This window comes from Acomys minous (assembly GCF_964271855.1).
Source record: "Acomys minous genome assembly, chromosome: 5".
Lineage (NCBI taxonomy): Eukaryota > Metazoa > Chordata > Mammalia > Rodentia > Muridae > Acomys > Acomys minous.
Window position 1 is genome coordinate 23,334,826 of NC_140494.1, and position 16,965 is coordinate 23,351,790.

General features: G+C 44.1%; 1 protein-coding gene across 3 annotated transcripts in view; it reads right to left on the reverse strand.

The window, feature by feature from the left end:
* Positions 1 to 10,963: 10,963 nt before the first annotated feature.
* The window catches only part of ENKUR (enkurin, TRPC channel interacting protein), a 24,619-nt gene continuing 18,617 nt past the window's right edge, over positions 10,964 to 16,965 (reverse strand). For all 3 annotated transcript variants that reach the window (XM_084781625.1, XM_084781626.1, XM_084781627.1), the window contains exon 5: positions 10,964 to 11,438. In XM_084781625.1, the coding sequence (XP_084637751.1) occupies positions 11,265 to 11,438 (174 nt within the window). In that variant the 3' untranslated portion in view covers positions 10,964 to 11,264. The remainder of the gene's footprint in view (positions 11,439 to 16,965) is intronic.

The following is a 16,965-nucleotide window of genomic DNA, read 5'->3' on the forward strand; positions in this document are numbered from 1 at the left end:
TTGTATCATCCTAAACTTGCATCTGTTCAGTTCTTGATTGCCTCAGGAAAAAAAAAAAAGATCTACTCTTTTATAGCGTTTTGCATAGCAACGTCCCAAACACAGCAAACACGAGGATGTTTGGAAATACAGAGTCTAGGAGAAATACAGCTATGCAGAGGCTGGGCACATGTTCCCAGAAACCACTTGAGGACCAAGTAGCTACTCTCCCATGACAGCTGCAAAGGGCCGAGTCATTCATGGCTCTCATTTCCTGAAACCCTTCCTTAGCAATTCTTACAAAGTTTTATTTTATTCTGAAATCAGGTGAAAAGGATTTAAAAGAGGAATCGATGTTTATTGAAAGGCAAAAAAAAAGTCCTTTCAGGATGATGTGTACTCCCATAAGGATAAGCTGCATACTTTAGAAGTATAGTAAGCATGTAAGGATACACCGGTGTAGAACAGTTGCCATAGAAACAAAACGTTCCCTCATCGAATAGAAGGATAATCGTTGTAGCAAATTTCCATACAACTATCTAAGCTACACAAATTACACACTGGTTGGGAGTCAAGTCTATCGGAGTGTGTATTTGAGCACTTTCTGAAATAATCAGGCGTTAGCTGTCAGGGAGAAGGAAGACACTTCCCTTCACAAGGGCCCCAAATCCAAAGTTCACATAAGAAAGCACCTAAGCCAGCACTAAAGGAGCCTCGGCCCGCTATGGGTTGGATTGTTTTATCCAGTCCTAACTTCCCGTGTCACCCCAGTTCCCAGAGCCCTCTCTATCTCTTACCCTGCACAGCACGCGCAATGTACGGCATGGTGCGTGGGGAGGACGCTCTGTGAACGGGTCAAGGTGTCAAAAAGAGTTTCGCTTCGGAAGGCTTCAAGGAGCTGTATTGTTTGAATTTGAGTAACACGTTTTCACGTTTGTTTTTGAATTTTTGAGGCAGAGTCTCATGCTGTAGGCTGGCCTGGAACTTGTAGTGAGCCTCCTGCATCACCTTCCTGAATGCTGGGTTTACAGATGGGCCCTGCCATAACCAGTTTTGAGCGAAGTTTCCATGTCTCTAAAGATGTACAACCTCAGTGGAGCCTGGTGGTGCAGGCCTGGAATCCCAGCTACTTGGGATGCTTATACAAGAGGGCTGCAAGTTCAAGAAAAGCTGGGTGTCTGTGGCGCACTCCTGTAGTCCCAGCACTTGGGGAGGCAGAGGCAGGCGGCTCTCTTCGAGTTCGAGGCCAGCCTTGTCTACAGAGTGAGTCGAGGATAGCCAAGGCTACACAGAGAAATCCTGTCTCAAAAAACCAAACAGCAAACCAAAAAAGCTGGGTGACTTAGTAAATTCTGTCTCAAAATGAGAAGTACCAAACTTGGAGGAAAGAGAAGAAAAAAAGCTGGGCATTAATCTTAGTGATAGGATGCTCAATGTCTTGGACTCAACCTTATCAAATAAAACAAACAAACAAACAAACAAATAAGTAAATAGAAAACACACAGACCTCTTACTTCAATATGTATGAAGTAAAGCTACTTTAGTTTTTTTTGTTTTGTTTTGTTTTTGTTTTGTTTTTGTTTTTTTGATTTTTCAAGACAGTGTTTCTCTGTGTAGCCATGGCTGTCCTGGACTCTGTAGACCAGGCTGGCCTCGAACTCACAGCAATCCACCTGCCTCTGCCTCCCAAGTGCTGGGTTTAAAGGCGTGCACCACCATGCCCGGCTGCTACTTTAGGTTTGACCATGTCTCAAATCCATACGGAGTCCTTGTCAAGACAGCAGCTAGGTGGTATGTGCCCTTGGTTGCACATGAGTGAACTTGGTCACTGTTCCTTTGGCTGCCTCTATGCACACTGAACTTGGCTGACATTTAAAACGTTATACGCAAGGCTGTACCACTACTCATCTTTGAGATGGAATTTTCTCAGCTACAGAGTTTGATTTTAGTTGAAGGAAGTGGTTGCTGAAAGTTGAACTCCCAGTATCTTCAAATTGCAGAGCTTGGGGGGGGGGTGGATCACAACAATGATACTGGAGCCTTTGATGTGGCGAGCTGCGTCACCAACATGCTGGCTGACAGAGATCGTGTGCTGAAATACTGACACTGATGTTTCTGAGGAGTACGGTGATAAAGGTACAGCCATTGTTGATATAAGGCATATTAGGATCACTTAACCGTGTAAACCCACTCAATAATATAGGAAGACAAGCTGTCTTGCGCTGAAAAGAGCATTTTCCACAAATATAAAGTGAAAACTCGAAGAGCTAAGAAAGCATCGTGATGTTTTGCTAGAACATTCTCCCTCTGTGGCGTGTGAAATAGCTGTTAACTTTTTACAATAATGACATTTCAGAATTAATGGTGTACATACGCACACAAAGAAGACTGAGAGACAAGGAGGAATACTTCAGGCCTGTGACAGAAAAGTAAACCGAACTTAGTACAGGGGCCTGGCAGAACCCAACCTCCCTAAGATCCCCTCCAAATAATAGTAAATACACTATCTTTAAAACCCGTTTTCTATGAAATGGATGAATAAACCAGAACACTCGAATTCTGGTGCGAGCTTTAGAATAGGACATTAGCACTTTAATAATAGTTAAAACTTGCTTTTAAGGAAATTAGCCTTGATGTATACACTATGAGGATTGTTTAATGACTCGTTACAGTTGCATTCTATGTGGGTGAAAAATGCTTTCATTTTAATAAAGAAAGAAACCCAGTGAGGGGGGAACGAGGAAGGGGGAAAGGAAGGAAGGAAAATGCCAGATGAAAACTCAATAGCAGGTACAGCTCAAGCTCCAGAGTTGATACAGGGACCATAAGGGAATCACACAAGGTGCCTTTTACAATTCAGATTAAGTTAAAAAAAAAAGGGGGGGAGCTTGGATTAAATTTTTAATTTTTTTCAGAACTTTTTCAAAAGGTTTTAAATATTTTTTAAATATAATGGTCAATTGGCACTCATTTATTTTTGCTTATGCTGAAATAAGTGGAAAATGTGAAGATTAAGAACCTTGGCACATTTTTCTCTGTAGTTTTTCAGTTATAAAATATATATATATATATATATATATATATATATATATATATATATATATATAGGAAAAGAGCCTTTTAGGATTTACTACTGTGTTTTAATACTCTACAGGGTGTATCAAAGCAATTTAAAAAATTATCTGGGTGAGTTACAGAGGAACAAGGGCAGTGTGGTGGTCCAGTGAAGTGGCCATCCAAATTGTGAGAGTGTTGTAATTTGAGGGCCAACTTACCAGGCTCATGGTTTACCATCAATACCTCCAGGGTTCCTGTGTTAGCCAGCACCGGACATGATCTTTCTATGTGGGTGGCAGCTGCCTGTCAGCTCCATAATCCTGAAGGAAAGCCAGGAATTTGTTTCAAAGCATTTGTCCAGAGTAAACCACACGTGGCCTCCAGGGAGCTCTGGGCCTCAAGCCTGCTGGCTGCGTGGAGCCACCGAGCTTATCCAGGAAAAAGATGGACTGTTTTCTCAAAGCCAATAAGATAAAAGAAACCTTCCATAGTCCAAAACAGCATGGCTCATGGGTGGGAATTGCACAAGATTAAGGTTTGTCCTTTTTGCTGGCCTCAGAAAAGCAGAGAAATAGGAAGAAAAGCAGACTGCTGCAGGGTCCTCTGTCTCATGTTGTTTGTTTGACTTGCTTAAAGGGAACATCGAATGAGACTTTGTGTTGGTGACTCCGTTGGCCGCCGGGAGGCCTTGAGCACTCAACAGCAGACTTCTATTGTCCTGTCACTCCAGGTCACATGCACACATCACATCACTGAAATAGAGTCCTACTGAAGTCAAGGTTTCTGTATCTTAGAGGAGTATGTTCTTTTAATGGTCATTGACTACGGCAGTATACAGGAAAGAGCTGAGAGTAGACGGGAAAGCTGCTCGCCTTCGTTATCCTGTGCCAAGTCTGCAACAGAAGGCCTCCGTGTACCTGTCTACCCTTCCAAGGGAACTGGTGTGACGACACAGAACCCTGGAGCGGCTGCTTCTTGTTGCTTTTATCAAAATTACATGAAAGGGAAAGGCTCAAACAAGGAGTGTACAGCTTGCATGGAGAGACGGAAGTGAATGTGTGAGATTTCTATTGTGTCTTCTCTGCAGATGGGCTGAAATTAAAAAGAGTAGCCTCCTAATAGTGGGGAAGACAATTGAGAAAGAGAAACAGATAGAAAGTAGTTGACATGTTGATGCCCATTTCAGATGGTTGCAAAAAATCTAAACAGAACGTTCAACACAGTAGGACCCGGGCAGTACAGGTTTGCAAGTTCACAGCTTTTCTTCTATCCACAGTGAAAACATCAGCACAGTGAAACCTAATGAAACCATTATTTCATAATGACATGGCTTACCTATTTTTCTATCTATCTATCTATCTATCTATCTATCTATCTATCTATCTATCTACTATCTGTCTATCTATCTATCTACAATGAATCTATAATTCATTATATGCATATATATTAAATTGAAGTCCATCATTTATAGTGCATAACACATATACACTATGTTTTATACATATATGTAATAGAATACATTATAGCATATTATATAGTAAAAAATAACATGACACATGGACTATAGCTCCTAAAGAATTTATCAGGAAGCTTAAACTAATGGATGACCATCTGTTGGCATGTCTTCTGATCCTCTAGGCCAGTAATTCTCAACTTTTCTAACACTGTGACCTTTTAATACAGTTCCTTGTAGTGGAAGTTGTGGCTTCTCAGTTATATTGTATAAATATGTTTTTGTTTTAATCCCCAGTGTGGTTCAGAGAGTGGTGTGGTCTTTGCCAGCTGGAGATAGTTTAATTCTGAAGACTTAGAGAGGCTATAAATATAAGAACACACACACACACACACACACACACACACACACACACACACACACACACAGAGAGAGAGAGAGAGAGAGAGAGAGAGAGAGAGAGAGAGAGACAGACAGACAGACAGACAGACAGACAGACAGACAGAGAAAGAGACACAGAGACACAGAGACACAGAGACAGACAGAGACACAGAGAGAGAGAGGCGAGAGGGCTTCAGGGAGATGGACAGAAGAGAGTGAAAGCTGCTGTTGATCCTGCTGCATTTGCCATGAGCTGTTGCTGGACTGATAGATAGATACCCTGACGACTGAGATTGGTATTTTCCCAAAGAACCTGATGACCCTGCATTGTAATTAATAAGTCTACGTGTGCATCTATATGTATTTGTGAGTCCACGTGTGAATCTATATATATATTTGTGTGTCCATGTATGCGTATATAAGTGTTTGCTCTTACAAGATGAGAACACTGGATGTCTTAGGAAACAAGAACTTGGCAGCAGCATTTTAGGAGTGGGACGGAGACATTTTTGTTAGATTTCCCAGATATTTCCCATGCCAGCACTGTCATTTAGGTAAGTTTTATATTCTTCTGTCATGGGCCACACTCATTTAGTAATAATGTTACATTACTTAACAATTTTATTCACTTAGTGTGTGTGTGTATGTGTGTGTATGTGCGTGTGTGTATGTCTCTGTGTGTGGTGTGTGTGTATGTTTCTGTGTGTGGTGTGTGTGTATGTATGTCTCTCTGTGAAGTGTCTGTGTGTGTGTGTGTGTGTGTGTGTGTGTGTGTATTTACAGGACACTGCAACAGGCAGAGACTGAGGGATGCAGGGAGAACCTGGTGGCCAGGTCTGCTTTGATATGCTAATGTCCCTGGTTTGAAACCTAACAAACACCATTACCCCAGCCCAACTGGCTTACTTGTGTTTCTAAGACTACTGAGAACCACAATTTGATATGTTCAGATGCTTTGCTTTAGATTCCAGCTTGAGTGTTTGAAATACTGCCCTCCACTGTAATGAATAATCCTTGTGGTGGTTTGAATAGGAACGGCCCCCATAGGCTCACAGATTTGAATGCTTGGCCATCAGGGAGTGGCACTAGTTGGCAGAGATTAGGAGGTGTGGCTTTGTTGGAGGGCATTTATCACAGGGTTCGGGGTGTATGGGGTGAGGGTGGAATGGGGGAGTGGAGGTTGGAGCTTTGAGATTTCAAAAGCTCAAGCCAGGCCCAGTGTCTTTCTCTTCATGCTGCCTGTGGATCCCGGATCCAAATGGGGAGTTCTCAGCTACTTCTCTGCACCATGTCTGCCTGCATGCTGCCATGCTCCCAGCCATGATGACAATGGACTAAATTCAAACTGTAAGCCAGTCCTAATTAAATGCTTTAATCCCAGCACTTGGGAGGCAGAGGCAGGTGGATCAATGTGAGTTTGAGGCCAGCCTGGTCTACAAAGTGAGTCCAGGACAGCCAAGGCTACACAGAGAAACCCTGTCTCGAAAAACTAAAATACAAAAAACAAACAAACAAACAAAAAATTAAATGCTTTCTTTTGTAAGAGTTGTCATGGTCATGGTGTCTCCTCACAGCAACAGGACACTGACTAAGACAGTCCTCCTCTCATATCTGCAAGTATGGTCCCTTCTTATTGCCTCTAAGTCTGTTTTTGTGAAATCCTTAGAACCTGTTAAGGCACTGATCATCCTGTATTCTAAGATTCTGGATATGTGTCCATTTCCCATGAAACTGGAGCCTTCTGCAGGGAAAGAGGCTGTGTCTTTTCATCTTCATTAAAAAAAATTTTATTTTTTAGAATCTAAAGATAGTTACTAAACAGAAGCTTCTCAAAATTCTTTATTGAGGGCCAATGGGTTGGCTCAGTTTAAAGACATGTGCAGCCAAGGCTGATGACTTGAGTTCAATCCCCAGGACCCACAAGATGGGAGAACTAACTCCTGTTGTTTTCTGATCTCCATATGCACATCATGGCATGTGCATGTATGCATGTACACACTCTCTTACAAACAAAATAAATTATAAAATGCACGAATTATTCTGTATATATTAATAACTAGTACAGCAGCAGTTATTCTGGAACCAGCTATTTTCCAAATAAAAGACACAGAAACTTATCTGATTTATAATAAGCCTTAAAACACTAGCTCTGGGCAGACATCAACCCTCTTAGATATCTTGTCTGCTTCCAATCCAAAATCCCAAACACTTGCACATCTTCCATGTGGGCTCTTCTGCTTCATCAGGACCATCCACAGAGCAAGCTGTTCTTGGCTACCTGCTCCTGCTTTATGGTTACCCCATGGTGACCTGGGTCCTCTCCTCCTCCTTCCTCTCTCTTGCTACATCATCTTTCTCCTCCTCTTGCCTCATGGTCTCCTGACCCCAAGCCAGGTAACCTAAACTCGGCCTATCTCTCTTCTGCCCAACCCAGGCTGTCAGCAACTTTATTAACCAATAAGGGATAATTGGGGAGCACTCTTTACATCACATGGATACAGGAGATGGTTCAACATACATAGCAATGCCTGTGTCATGCCAGTAACCAGATCTCAGGGCACTGAAATCAGCATCTGAAAACACAGTGTGCAAGTTTTTGGTTTTTTTCAAGACAGAGTTTCTCTGTTATCTTAGCTGTCCTAGACTCGCTTTGTAGACCAGGCTGGCCTCGAACTCACAGTGATCCACCTGCCTCTGCCTCCCAAGTGCTGGGATTAAAGGCATGAGCCACCACACCCAGCTATAAATTCTTTACTGATAAATTCATGAGTAATATTACATGTATTTTGGCGATCTATTGGCTTTATTCCTACGGCCTGACTCAGACTCAGGGAATAAGGGGTTTTTTTTCCTTTTAATTGCTACTAAATAAATTAGTTGATACACAAGCAGGGTTTCACATAGTGCTGAAGTGTCCAGGATCTGGTGTCAGGCAGATGCATGTCTGCAGCTAAGTTCGTCCTGTCCCCTGGATGTGCTCTGAAGCCCGTCAAAGCCACGTTTGCCTTCTCTGTAAACTGGGAGCAATAGCCCAGACCAATAAACCACTCTGCTTTGCAGAGTCATGGCTAGCATGAAGGAAATAAAATGTGATAGCATGATTCCTGTCCTGTGAATAGAGAGAACTCCTGCTGTGAGTTCTTGGAACCATCTGTCAGTTCTATGTTGCTTTTGTCCAGCTGGTGCTGAGTCCATCACAGAACTTCCCAGGACAGGAAGAAGTGCTTGCAGAGACCCAACTGGAGAGCTGAGACGTCCTAAGATCAGCCCAGACTGGGTAATCTCCCAAGTGCCACTTGTGGATGATAAGGATTCTTTAATAACTTGCCAGTGTTTGGCAAAACTCTCTAAGTTACTCAGTGTAGACATTCCAAAAACCTCAAGTCAATAATGGTGCCAAACAGATGCTGAACTGGAAGGTCTGCAGGTTTGTCTGCAATGAAGCCCATCCCACGGGCAGGCAAGATGGCTCTGTGGGCAAAACCACTTGCTGCAAGGCTGATGACATGAGTTCAATTCCTGGGACCCACGTAGTAGAGGAAGAGAACTGACTGCAGAAAGTTGTCCTCTGTCTTCTACAGGTGTGTCATGGCATAAGTGTGTGTGTGTGTGTGTGTGTGTGTGTGTGTGTGTGTGTGTGTGTGTGCATGTACGCCCCTGTTCCCTCGCCTAACTTCTCCATCCAAGGGGCTGGGCTTCCCTCACCTAGCTGCTCTTTCCTGTATAATGGAACTATTTTGGTTACCCGGCCCCTTTGTCTACTGTTTACCCTACTGTCCTCTTGGTCTGGCTCTCCCCTCCCCTTCCTCTTGCATGGCTTAGGGTCATGTCCACTCTGGACCCTCCCAGATGTCCCCGCCTCTGGCTATGCTCTCTCTTTTGCCTACATATAAACTTTCTCCTCCACCATGCCCAGGAACAATCATGTCATTTTAAAATTATTAATTTTTCATTTGGCGTCGGCATTTAAACAGGTGTGCACCCCTCAGAGCTCATAGTCTCTGAGTCTCTTAATTCCGAGTTAAGGACAAGAGCCTCACTACTCACTGGCCAGCCGCCTGAGGCAGGTGTCTGCCCCGCCTCAGGTTGGTAGCCTGGCCGGATTGCTTGTGGATGGACAGTGATTGCATTGGAGCCAAAGTCAAGAGGCTCTGGTGGGAAGGCCCTTCCTGACCATGACGGTGGGAGGCACTTCTGTAGGAAGGAAGGCAGTGGTACATGACAAGGTGACACATTCATCTGAGACAACCAACATTCTGGGAAATGGTGTCTATAAGTCTTAAATGAACAACTATGAAAATTAAGTAAAGCACTGGTTAAAAACTTTTTTTTTTTTTTTGGTCTTTTCAACATGTAAGACTGTCTCCATCATGACACTCCCACTCCCACTCATCTGACTCCAGAGCAAAACATTTTTAAGGCTGAAATCATTGGAGTTTTTTAAAAAATTGCTACTGATTTTGAAATATTTGAAAATAAATCTGCATGGTAAGTAGTTCAATTAACAAAATACTGACCCAAACATCTTAGTCTTAACCCTCGCAGAGAAGACTGGTGGTCACAGCTCTTCCTCCCTCGTACACACAAGCGAGATGCAAACGAGAGACACCTGTCTCTCTTTGATTAGGGTTGATTTGTTAAAGCACTTTGTAATTGGTGGCTCAGACAGCGTTGGTTGAAACACAACTCAACATTTGTAGGCTGACTAGTCCATGGATGGGACAGACCCTGCCCATTCCGTATGTCTGAGGTTCTGAGGGTGTGAAAAGCGTTCATATTGACCTGTTTACAGCACAGCAGAACCGTGGGGCCAGGACTGGGCTTCTGTTATGGTTATCAGTTCCTTTGGGGTTAATTCTTGCAGCTCTTAGCTGACAAGTGGTTATTTACCAGGTTGAATCTTTTGCATTTGTCATGCACTGTCCCTTGCTTTATATTTGTTCTCATTAAATAATCAGAAAACTCATAAGCAAACCTTAAGATGAATTTTCAAAACTAGTGACATATAAACATTCTCCTCTTAAGTAAGTATACGAGCTTTTTAAGGGCATCACAAATTCTGTGCATGTAAAATGTTTCCTGTGTGGGTTAAAAACTCAGTGAAGTCGGGTTTGATAGCTCACATCTGTAATCCCAGCATGCAGGGAGGCAGAGGCAGAGGCAGGCAGATCGCTGTGAGTTCTAGGCCAGCCTGCTCTACAAAGTGAGTTCGGGACAGCCAAGGCTACACAAAGAAACCCTGTCTCAAAAAAACAAAAAACAACAAACAAAAAAACTAAAAACCAAACCAAACCAAATTAAACAAACAGAAAACACAAAGCAAGCAAGCAAGCAAAACAATGAAAATAACATAAGCTATATTTCCTTGGTAGTTTTGCAGTACTGACACCTAACCAAATTTTCCTAATTTAAAAATTTCATATTTCTTTCTTAGTTATGTGTAGATTTGTTTGTTATCATGTAGATTTGAGTTGAAGACACCTGTTGCTTAATAAGCTGTGTAACCTTACAAAAATAACTTTGGGACTCACAAAATCGATGTGTACACAGGACCCAGGTGGAAACAGACCCAGCTGAGTGAAATATTCACAGTGAGCCATGAGCTAAGTCAGAGCACCGCAGGCTTTGAAATCAGGGGAGTGGGATTTCTCATTTCGTCTTGTTCTTGTTCGCTTCTGCTCCCTTTGTGTGGTGTGCTGGGACTCTGTTTCCTGTACCCTGTTGTTCTCTCCCCTACCCTACCACGATCTCTCAGGTCCCCCACTACTGCGTTACACGCCCGGCTTAAAGCGAGTCTGTCGGATACATGCATTGCCACTGGAGCCTTTTGTCAATTGGCTTCATAGTTCTCCCTTTAACTAAACCTTTTAACATGCATAGTGTGGTGGATAATGAAAAGATTTAGTTAGAAATAATTACAAATAGCACGGAACCCCCTAAGAATATTCGTCTCAAATCTCGGGAGTTTGGAAGCAACATAGAAGAAACACTTTAGAGCAGCAGGAAGTCACGTGATGGTGGTTTTCCGTTTTCTGCACTCTGTACAAGGAGTCACCTAGTGAAGGAAGAACCCGCCCCCCCTCAAAAAAAAACCCTCCAAAATGCTAAATGTTTTTATTTTTCAGGGCCAAAGCACACGCAGTGATACATTCTAGAATACAGACCTAGGGTCCAGCTTCCAATTTTAATGGTTCGTTTATAAGCAGCACTGTGACACCGGAGGAGACGCTTTTCTGTAGAACAAAGGAATAATTGCATTTTTTTCAACGTTGCCTACATTTTCAGTGAAAACTTTTTATGCTCTTCACAGCGCACGAGTGGCTTTGGTTTGGTGTCCTCCGTGGTGTCTTGGTTTCTCCTCCTCTAATTCTGTCTCTGCCCTGCCACAGAGCGCTCACTTGTTGGCGATATAGATGACCTTGTGCTTCGCGATGACGCTGATGTCGTGTTCCAGCTGCCTCATTTCTTCTTCCAGCTTCTGCTTTCGAATCTTCTTCGGTATGGAGTCGATGAAGACCGAGAGGGACTGGAACTCTTTGTGCGCCTCTTCCCAGTTCTTCTTCAGGCCCTGGAAATGGCAAAAGAGACCGTGAGACAGCATGGACACGGCAAGAGGAAATGCTAGCGAAACTAGCCAGAAGGAAGGCTGAGGGGGTGGGAACAGGCACGTTTAGAAAGGACCGCTCATCAGTCGGGACTTGGTCACCGCGACCGAGAACACTGTCCAGGAGCCAAGCCCTGCCCTCTGCGGGCTGCTCTGTCCCTGCTGGGCTGCTTACTTGCTTCATTGTCGGTGCGCCTGAAACTTGTTTGCAGCGTCTCATATGTAAATGCAGAATTATGAGCACTGTGGAACCACGCTTATAGCAAATGCTTTGGTAAAAAAAAATAAAAATAAAAAATAAAAATCCACAGTCTGAAAATTGATAGTCCTGGGTACAAGTTGGTTTTGGAAATATTTTTCATAAATTTATTAGAAAAGTATTTCTTTCTAATGCATATACATATATGGGTGTGCACATGTATATTTATTTGTGAGTGTGCATGGGCGTGTGTGTGCACAAGGCAGTGTGGAAGCTAGTATACAATCTCACACGTTATCTTCAGGACCGCCACCCTCTCCTTCGCAGGAGGGTCTCTTAGAGTTAGTCTTCTGGCCAGCACCCCCCCCCCACCTCCCACCCCAACCCCGACCTGCCTGTTTCTTCCTTACTACTGCTGGGATCACAACACAAGTCACCCAGCCTGGCATTCATATATGGTTCTGGGGATCAAGCTCCGGTCCCTGTTTACATCCTAAACACTTCATCAAACGAACCACCCCCACCCACAATTTCACCTCCTCCCCACACGGAATTTTGTTTTATTTTTATTCTTCACCACAGAAGTCATGTCAGAAGCCTGGATTTTGACTGGCATATTCATGTTTTATTTGATAAAATGTTATTGTAGAAAATATACCAAAATTCTGTTTTCCGGTGCCGTTTTCTGTATCTTTTCAATATATGACAAAGACTAAGTCAAGGAATCCACACTCCCTGTTAGTATATTCTAGATATGGCTGGAATATCATTAAACACAGAACACATGCCAATTTAATAATGTAGTTAATGTTTTATGGTCTCTAAAATTAACAAATTCAAAATTAAGGATCTCTTAGGAGCCCTAACTGGCTTTCCTATCTTTGCCTACTTACCTTTCTCATTACAATGCACCAGGGGGCTCCACTGACAACAAGGTCTTAAACTACTAATTGAGTTCATTCGGTGAAGACTTATAAATGAGAACTTTTAATTCACTGTGAGACCATAGATCATTTTATCTGCCCACGTCTGTAATTCAAGTCCTGGGCGTGAAGGTAAAGACAAGAAGATACACCGGGAGCTTGCACAGCAGCCAGCCTACTGAGTTGTTAAAGTCTAGAACACCTGGGTTCGGTGAGAGACCATTTCTCCAAAAATATGGTAGACATTGACAGAAGTCACTCCCCCCCCCACACACACACATTGACCTCTGATCTCCACTTATATGAGTTTGTGCAATTATGTGCATGCGCATGTGCATACGCATACGCATACACACACACACACACACACACACACACACACACACACACACACACACAGAAAAAGTAGATTGCATTTTAGAGAGAGAAAGAGCAAGCTCTGGAAATCTACAAAGGACGTAAAAAGAGCAGAGATAATAACAGTTGCCCCATGAGCAAGAAGAAAGCCAGGGTCATGTAGGATGAGAGGAAACAGATGCCATTTCTAAAAGGCAAGCCACACAGGAGACAGGCAGTCCCACCATCAGGACAAGGCCAAAGCAGCATCCCAAGCTGCTGGAATTCCAGCTGTGGATTTTGGTGAGACAGTGAGAAATCCCACGGTGTCACTCTGGGTGACTCAGAGCCGTCAACAGGCAGCATCTTGAGCAAGAGCCTATTAGAATCCAAGCTTCCTCGATGTGTGCGAACAGGCCTAGGGAGCTTCAGTTTGGCCTGCCACAGCCTTGGGGTCCGGGAAGGCTCCTGGAGACAGAAGCAGCAAGCAGCAGGCTTGCTGCTGACAAGCCCAGGCGGTAGGGACAGGGAGGGGGGCAGGGAAGTGCATGGAGAAGGGAGAAGGATAGTGTGAGTCTGGAGGTCGGGACTAGATCTCATGCACAAATAATACCCCTGCAGTGAGACAGCTCTTAGTCTGATCAACCTCTGGACCATGATTAATCACTTGCGCTACCACGCGGACCCCTGCCGTCCCAGGCATAGTCTAGACATCCAACAGCTGCATCCCTCTAGCACGGCAGTTAGTGCTTAAGAGTTCTTGCAAGTATAAAGAGAGTTTCTGCTTGGCCAGATCTCAGTGCTGTGGTTGCTTCTCACGCCCCCAAAGTGTTTGGGAGATATCCCCACATTTGGAAGACATCTTAAGCTAGAACATCAGCAGCCCCGGGGGTGCAATCCAGGATGGATCTGGAGGGTGGGACAGCTGTCCAGCCCACAGGCTGAAAAGCTACGTGTGGCCAGCAGAGATCCCTGATGAGAAGAGGAAAGCCACCAAAGTGAAGGCAGACCTGCTGAACACCTGGTTTTCAATATAGACTCGGCACCAGGGTCCAGCTGGGGAAGGAAAGGACTCCTTCAACTGCCTCTGCCTCCACCTCTAAACATAAAAGTGTCTGCTTCCAATTTTCAAGGGCCCCAAGTAGTCAAAACGATCCTTATCAGAAAGAGCGATGCTGGAAGAATCTCAATATGTGATCTCAGATTATGTTACAGAACCGTAGTAACACAAACAGTATGGTACCGGGTCAAAAGCAGGTATATGCAGATTGATGGACTAGAAAGAATACTCAGAAATAAACCCACAGAGATATAACCACCTAATTCTTGACAAAGATGTCAAAAGAAAAGGAGACATTAAAAAAGAGACAGCCTCTTCAACTTATGATGCTGAGAAAATGTAATTTCTGCGTGTGGAAGAATGAAACTACTCAAGCCAATTCAAAATGACTCAAAGGGATATTAGCGTAGGATCTGAGGCTCTGAAAGGGCTGGAGGAAAACAGAGGGGATACCTGAAAACATCAGTATAGGACTTTTCTGTGAAGAACAGTGATAGCACGGGGAATGACCCCCAAAATTGACAAACGGGATTATCTGAAATTAAAGGGCTTTTTCAGGATCTGGAGGGAGGGCTCGGAGGTTCGGAGCACTCACATCACGGGCTGTGTCACGTGCAGCTCATAGCTATCTGTAACTCAGTTGCAGATGATCTGACCCCCTCTTCTGGTCTCCGCAGGCACCTGGCATGTGTGTGGTGCACACACATATATGCAGGCAAGACACCCATACATGTAAGACAAAGTTAAAATGTGTGAAAGGCTTCTTCATAGCAAAGGAAGCAAATAGTGAAGGGACGGCTGTCAGAACAGGGAAAAAGACCAGCCACAAGTCACCCCAGCTGCGACGCTGGCTAAGAGACTGAACAGATAGTTCTCAAAAGAAGAAATACAAGAACTGGCTAATGAGTACCTGAGGGAAAAAAAAAGTTCAATATCCTCAGCCATCGATGAAATTCAAATTAAAACCGCTTTGAAATCCCACCTCACCCCTGGTAGAATGGCTGTCATCAAAAACATAACGACGACAAACACTGGTGAGGGTGTGAAGGGAGGACGTGTTTTATAAGCTGCTGGCAGGACTATGAACTGGTCCAGCCACTGTGGACATCACCACAGGAGGGTCTCTACAAATATAAACACTTGTGACCCAGCTACGTCACCGCTGTTTAGGTACTAGCAGAACTCCTAGCCAGCACACTACAGAGATCCTTGTACGTCCACGCCTACTGCTCCAGAATTCAAACAGCTAAGAAAGGGAACGGGCCCAAACGTCTGTCAGCAGATGAATGGCTAAGGAAAAGGGTGCGTGTGCACAGTATGTGTGTTTTCAGCCTGACAGGAAAAAATCATGATGTTTTCAGGAAAAGTAAGTGTAGTAAGAGAAATAAGGCAGATTTTAAAGGGAAGAATATCACCCCCCTCCCCATAGTGTATGTATGTGTGTGTGTGTGTGTGTGTGTGTGTGTGTGTGTGTGTGTGTGTGTGTGTGTAACTCATACAAACCAGAGGAGTCTTAAGAGGGCAGAGGGGAGGAGGAGGAGGAGAGAACTTAAGCAACTATGTGACATGAAAGCCAAAGGGGAACTATTTGTGGAGAAAGGGACTAGCCAGAGCAGGTCAGGGAGGATGGAACAGCCAATAGGGGAGGAGGAACCAACTGGAATGAGTATGAGGCCACATGTGTATGAAATGCCTACTGAATCCCATGCCATCACTATGGATGCTAACTTTAAACGTTGCTAACAAAAAGATGACGAAATAGAAAGAAGGGAGATCAGGAGGATGGGGGAGAGACATGAGAAGGCGATGAAGGGACGAATATGATCAGAGCGCATTAAGTGCAGGCATGAAAAATGTCACAGGGACACCTAGTAATTTGTATAAGTTGCTAAACAAAACAAATAGAGGGGGAGGATTAGAAGTAGCTTATATAATGATGACATCACAGGAAGTAGAAACCTTTGGTGGACGAGGGGGTTTAGGTGCTTTCACTCTGTATTCAGGCAATGCAATGAGAAGCTAGGATACACTAAATAAGATGGGGGCAGGTGACGTGGCCTCGTACTGAGTCAGATTAAAGCAAAGATCTGGGATGGTGAGAGGTAGAAACCACAACCACCCAGGTTTAACCCTCTCTAGAGGGAGATGGGTCAGCGTAGCTTTTAACAGCGTGTGAGATGTGTCCTGAAGAGACGTCCTCAAAGGGACCCTGCTCCCCCTTGGCCCTTCATTATGAAGCCTGTGTTCCCACAGTGCGCCACAGGGGTGCCTACCACAGAGAGAAAATGTATACATTTATAACTTTCAAATATCAAAGGGCTTTCAAGCGAGTTGGGGAATATTTTCATATTGCTTGCGGTCCCAGAAGCACATTTTTCCCCCTGTGGATTTCTTTTTGAAGGGTGGTTTTCTTTTAACTTCTAGAATGTTCAACAGTGTTTGGATCAAAGCTAAGGACAGAAACGCGACATAATTTGTGTCATGTTGACGCAGCCTCTGCTGCTTTTAAACGTTTTATTTTTATTTACTTTATCTTATAAAATGGTCCGTTGGAGCAATAGACATTTCTCCTCTTTGTCTTTTTCGTTTTTCTTTCTCCTGTATTTGTACTGAAATAATGTTGCTCGTGATGTAAAACAGCGAGACGTGATCCGCAAGAGATGCCTTTCATTTCCAGTGCCTGGATCCACAGGCTCCTGCACGCTCACACGCCTTCCTGTGCCGCCTTCTAGCACAGCTAGAGTGCTGCTGACCCTGCGGGCTCTCCAGCTTTCTGTCCCTCTGTCCTCTGGCTTTAAAGCAGCTCTGGTGGGAGGGGACGAGAGGCTGCACCTCTGCCCTTCTGTACTCGCAGACACATCTCCAGCTGTGTTTATCTCTGCTGTGAGGAGTCCAGTGCATTAAGAACAGAGAACACTGACAGCCCTTTGTCCCCATCCGTCACAATCCTTCATGCCTACAGACGCGGCTGCA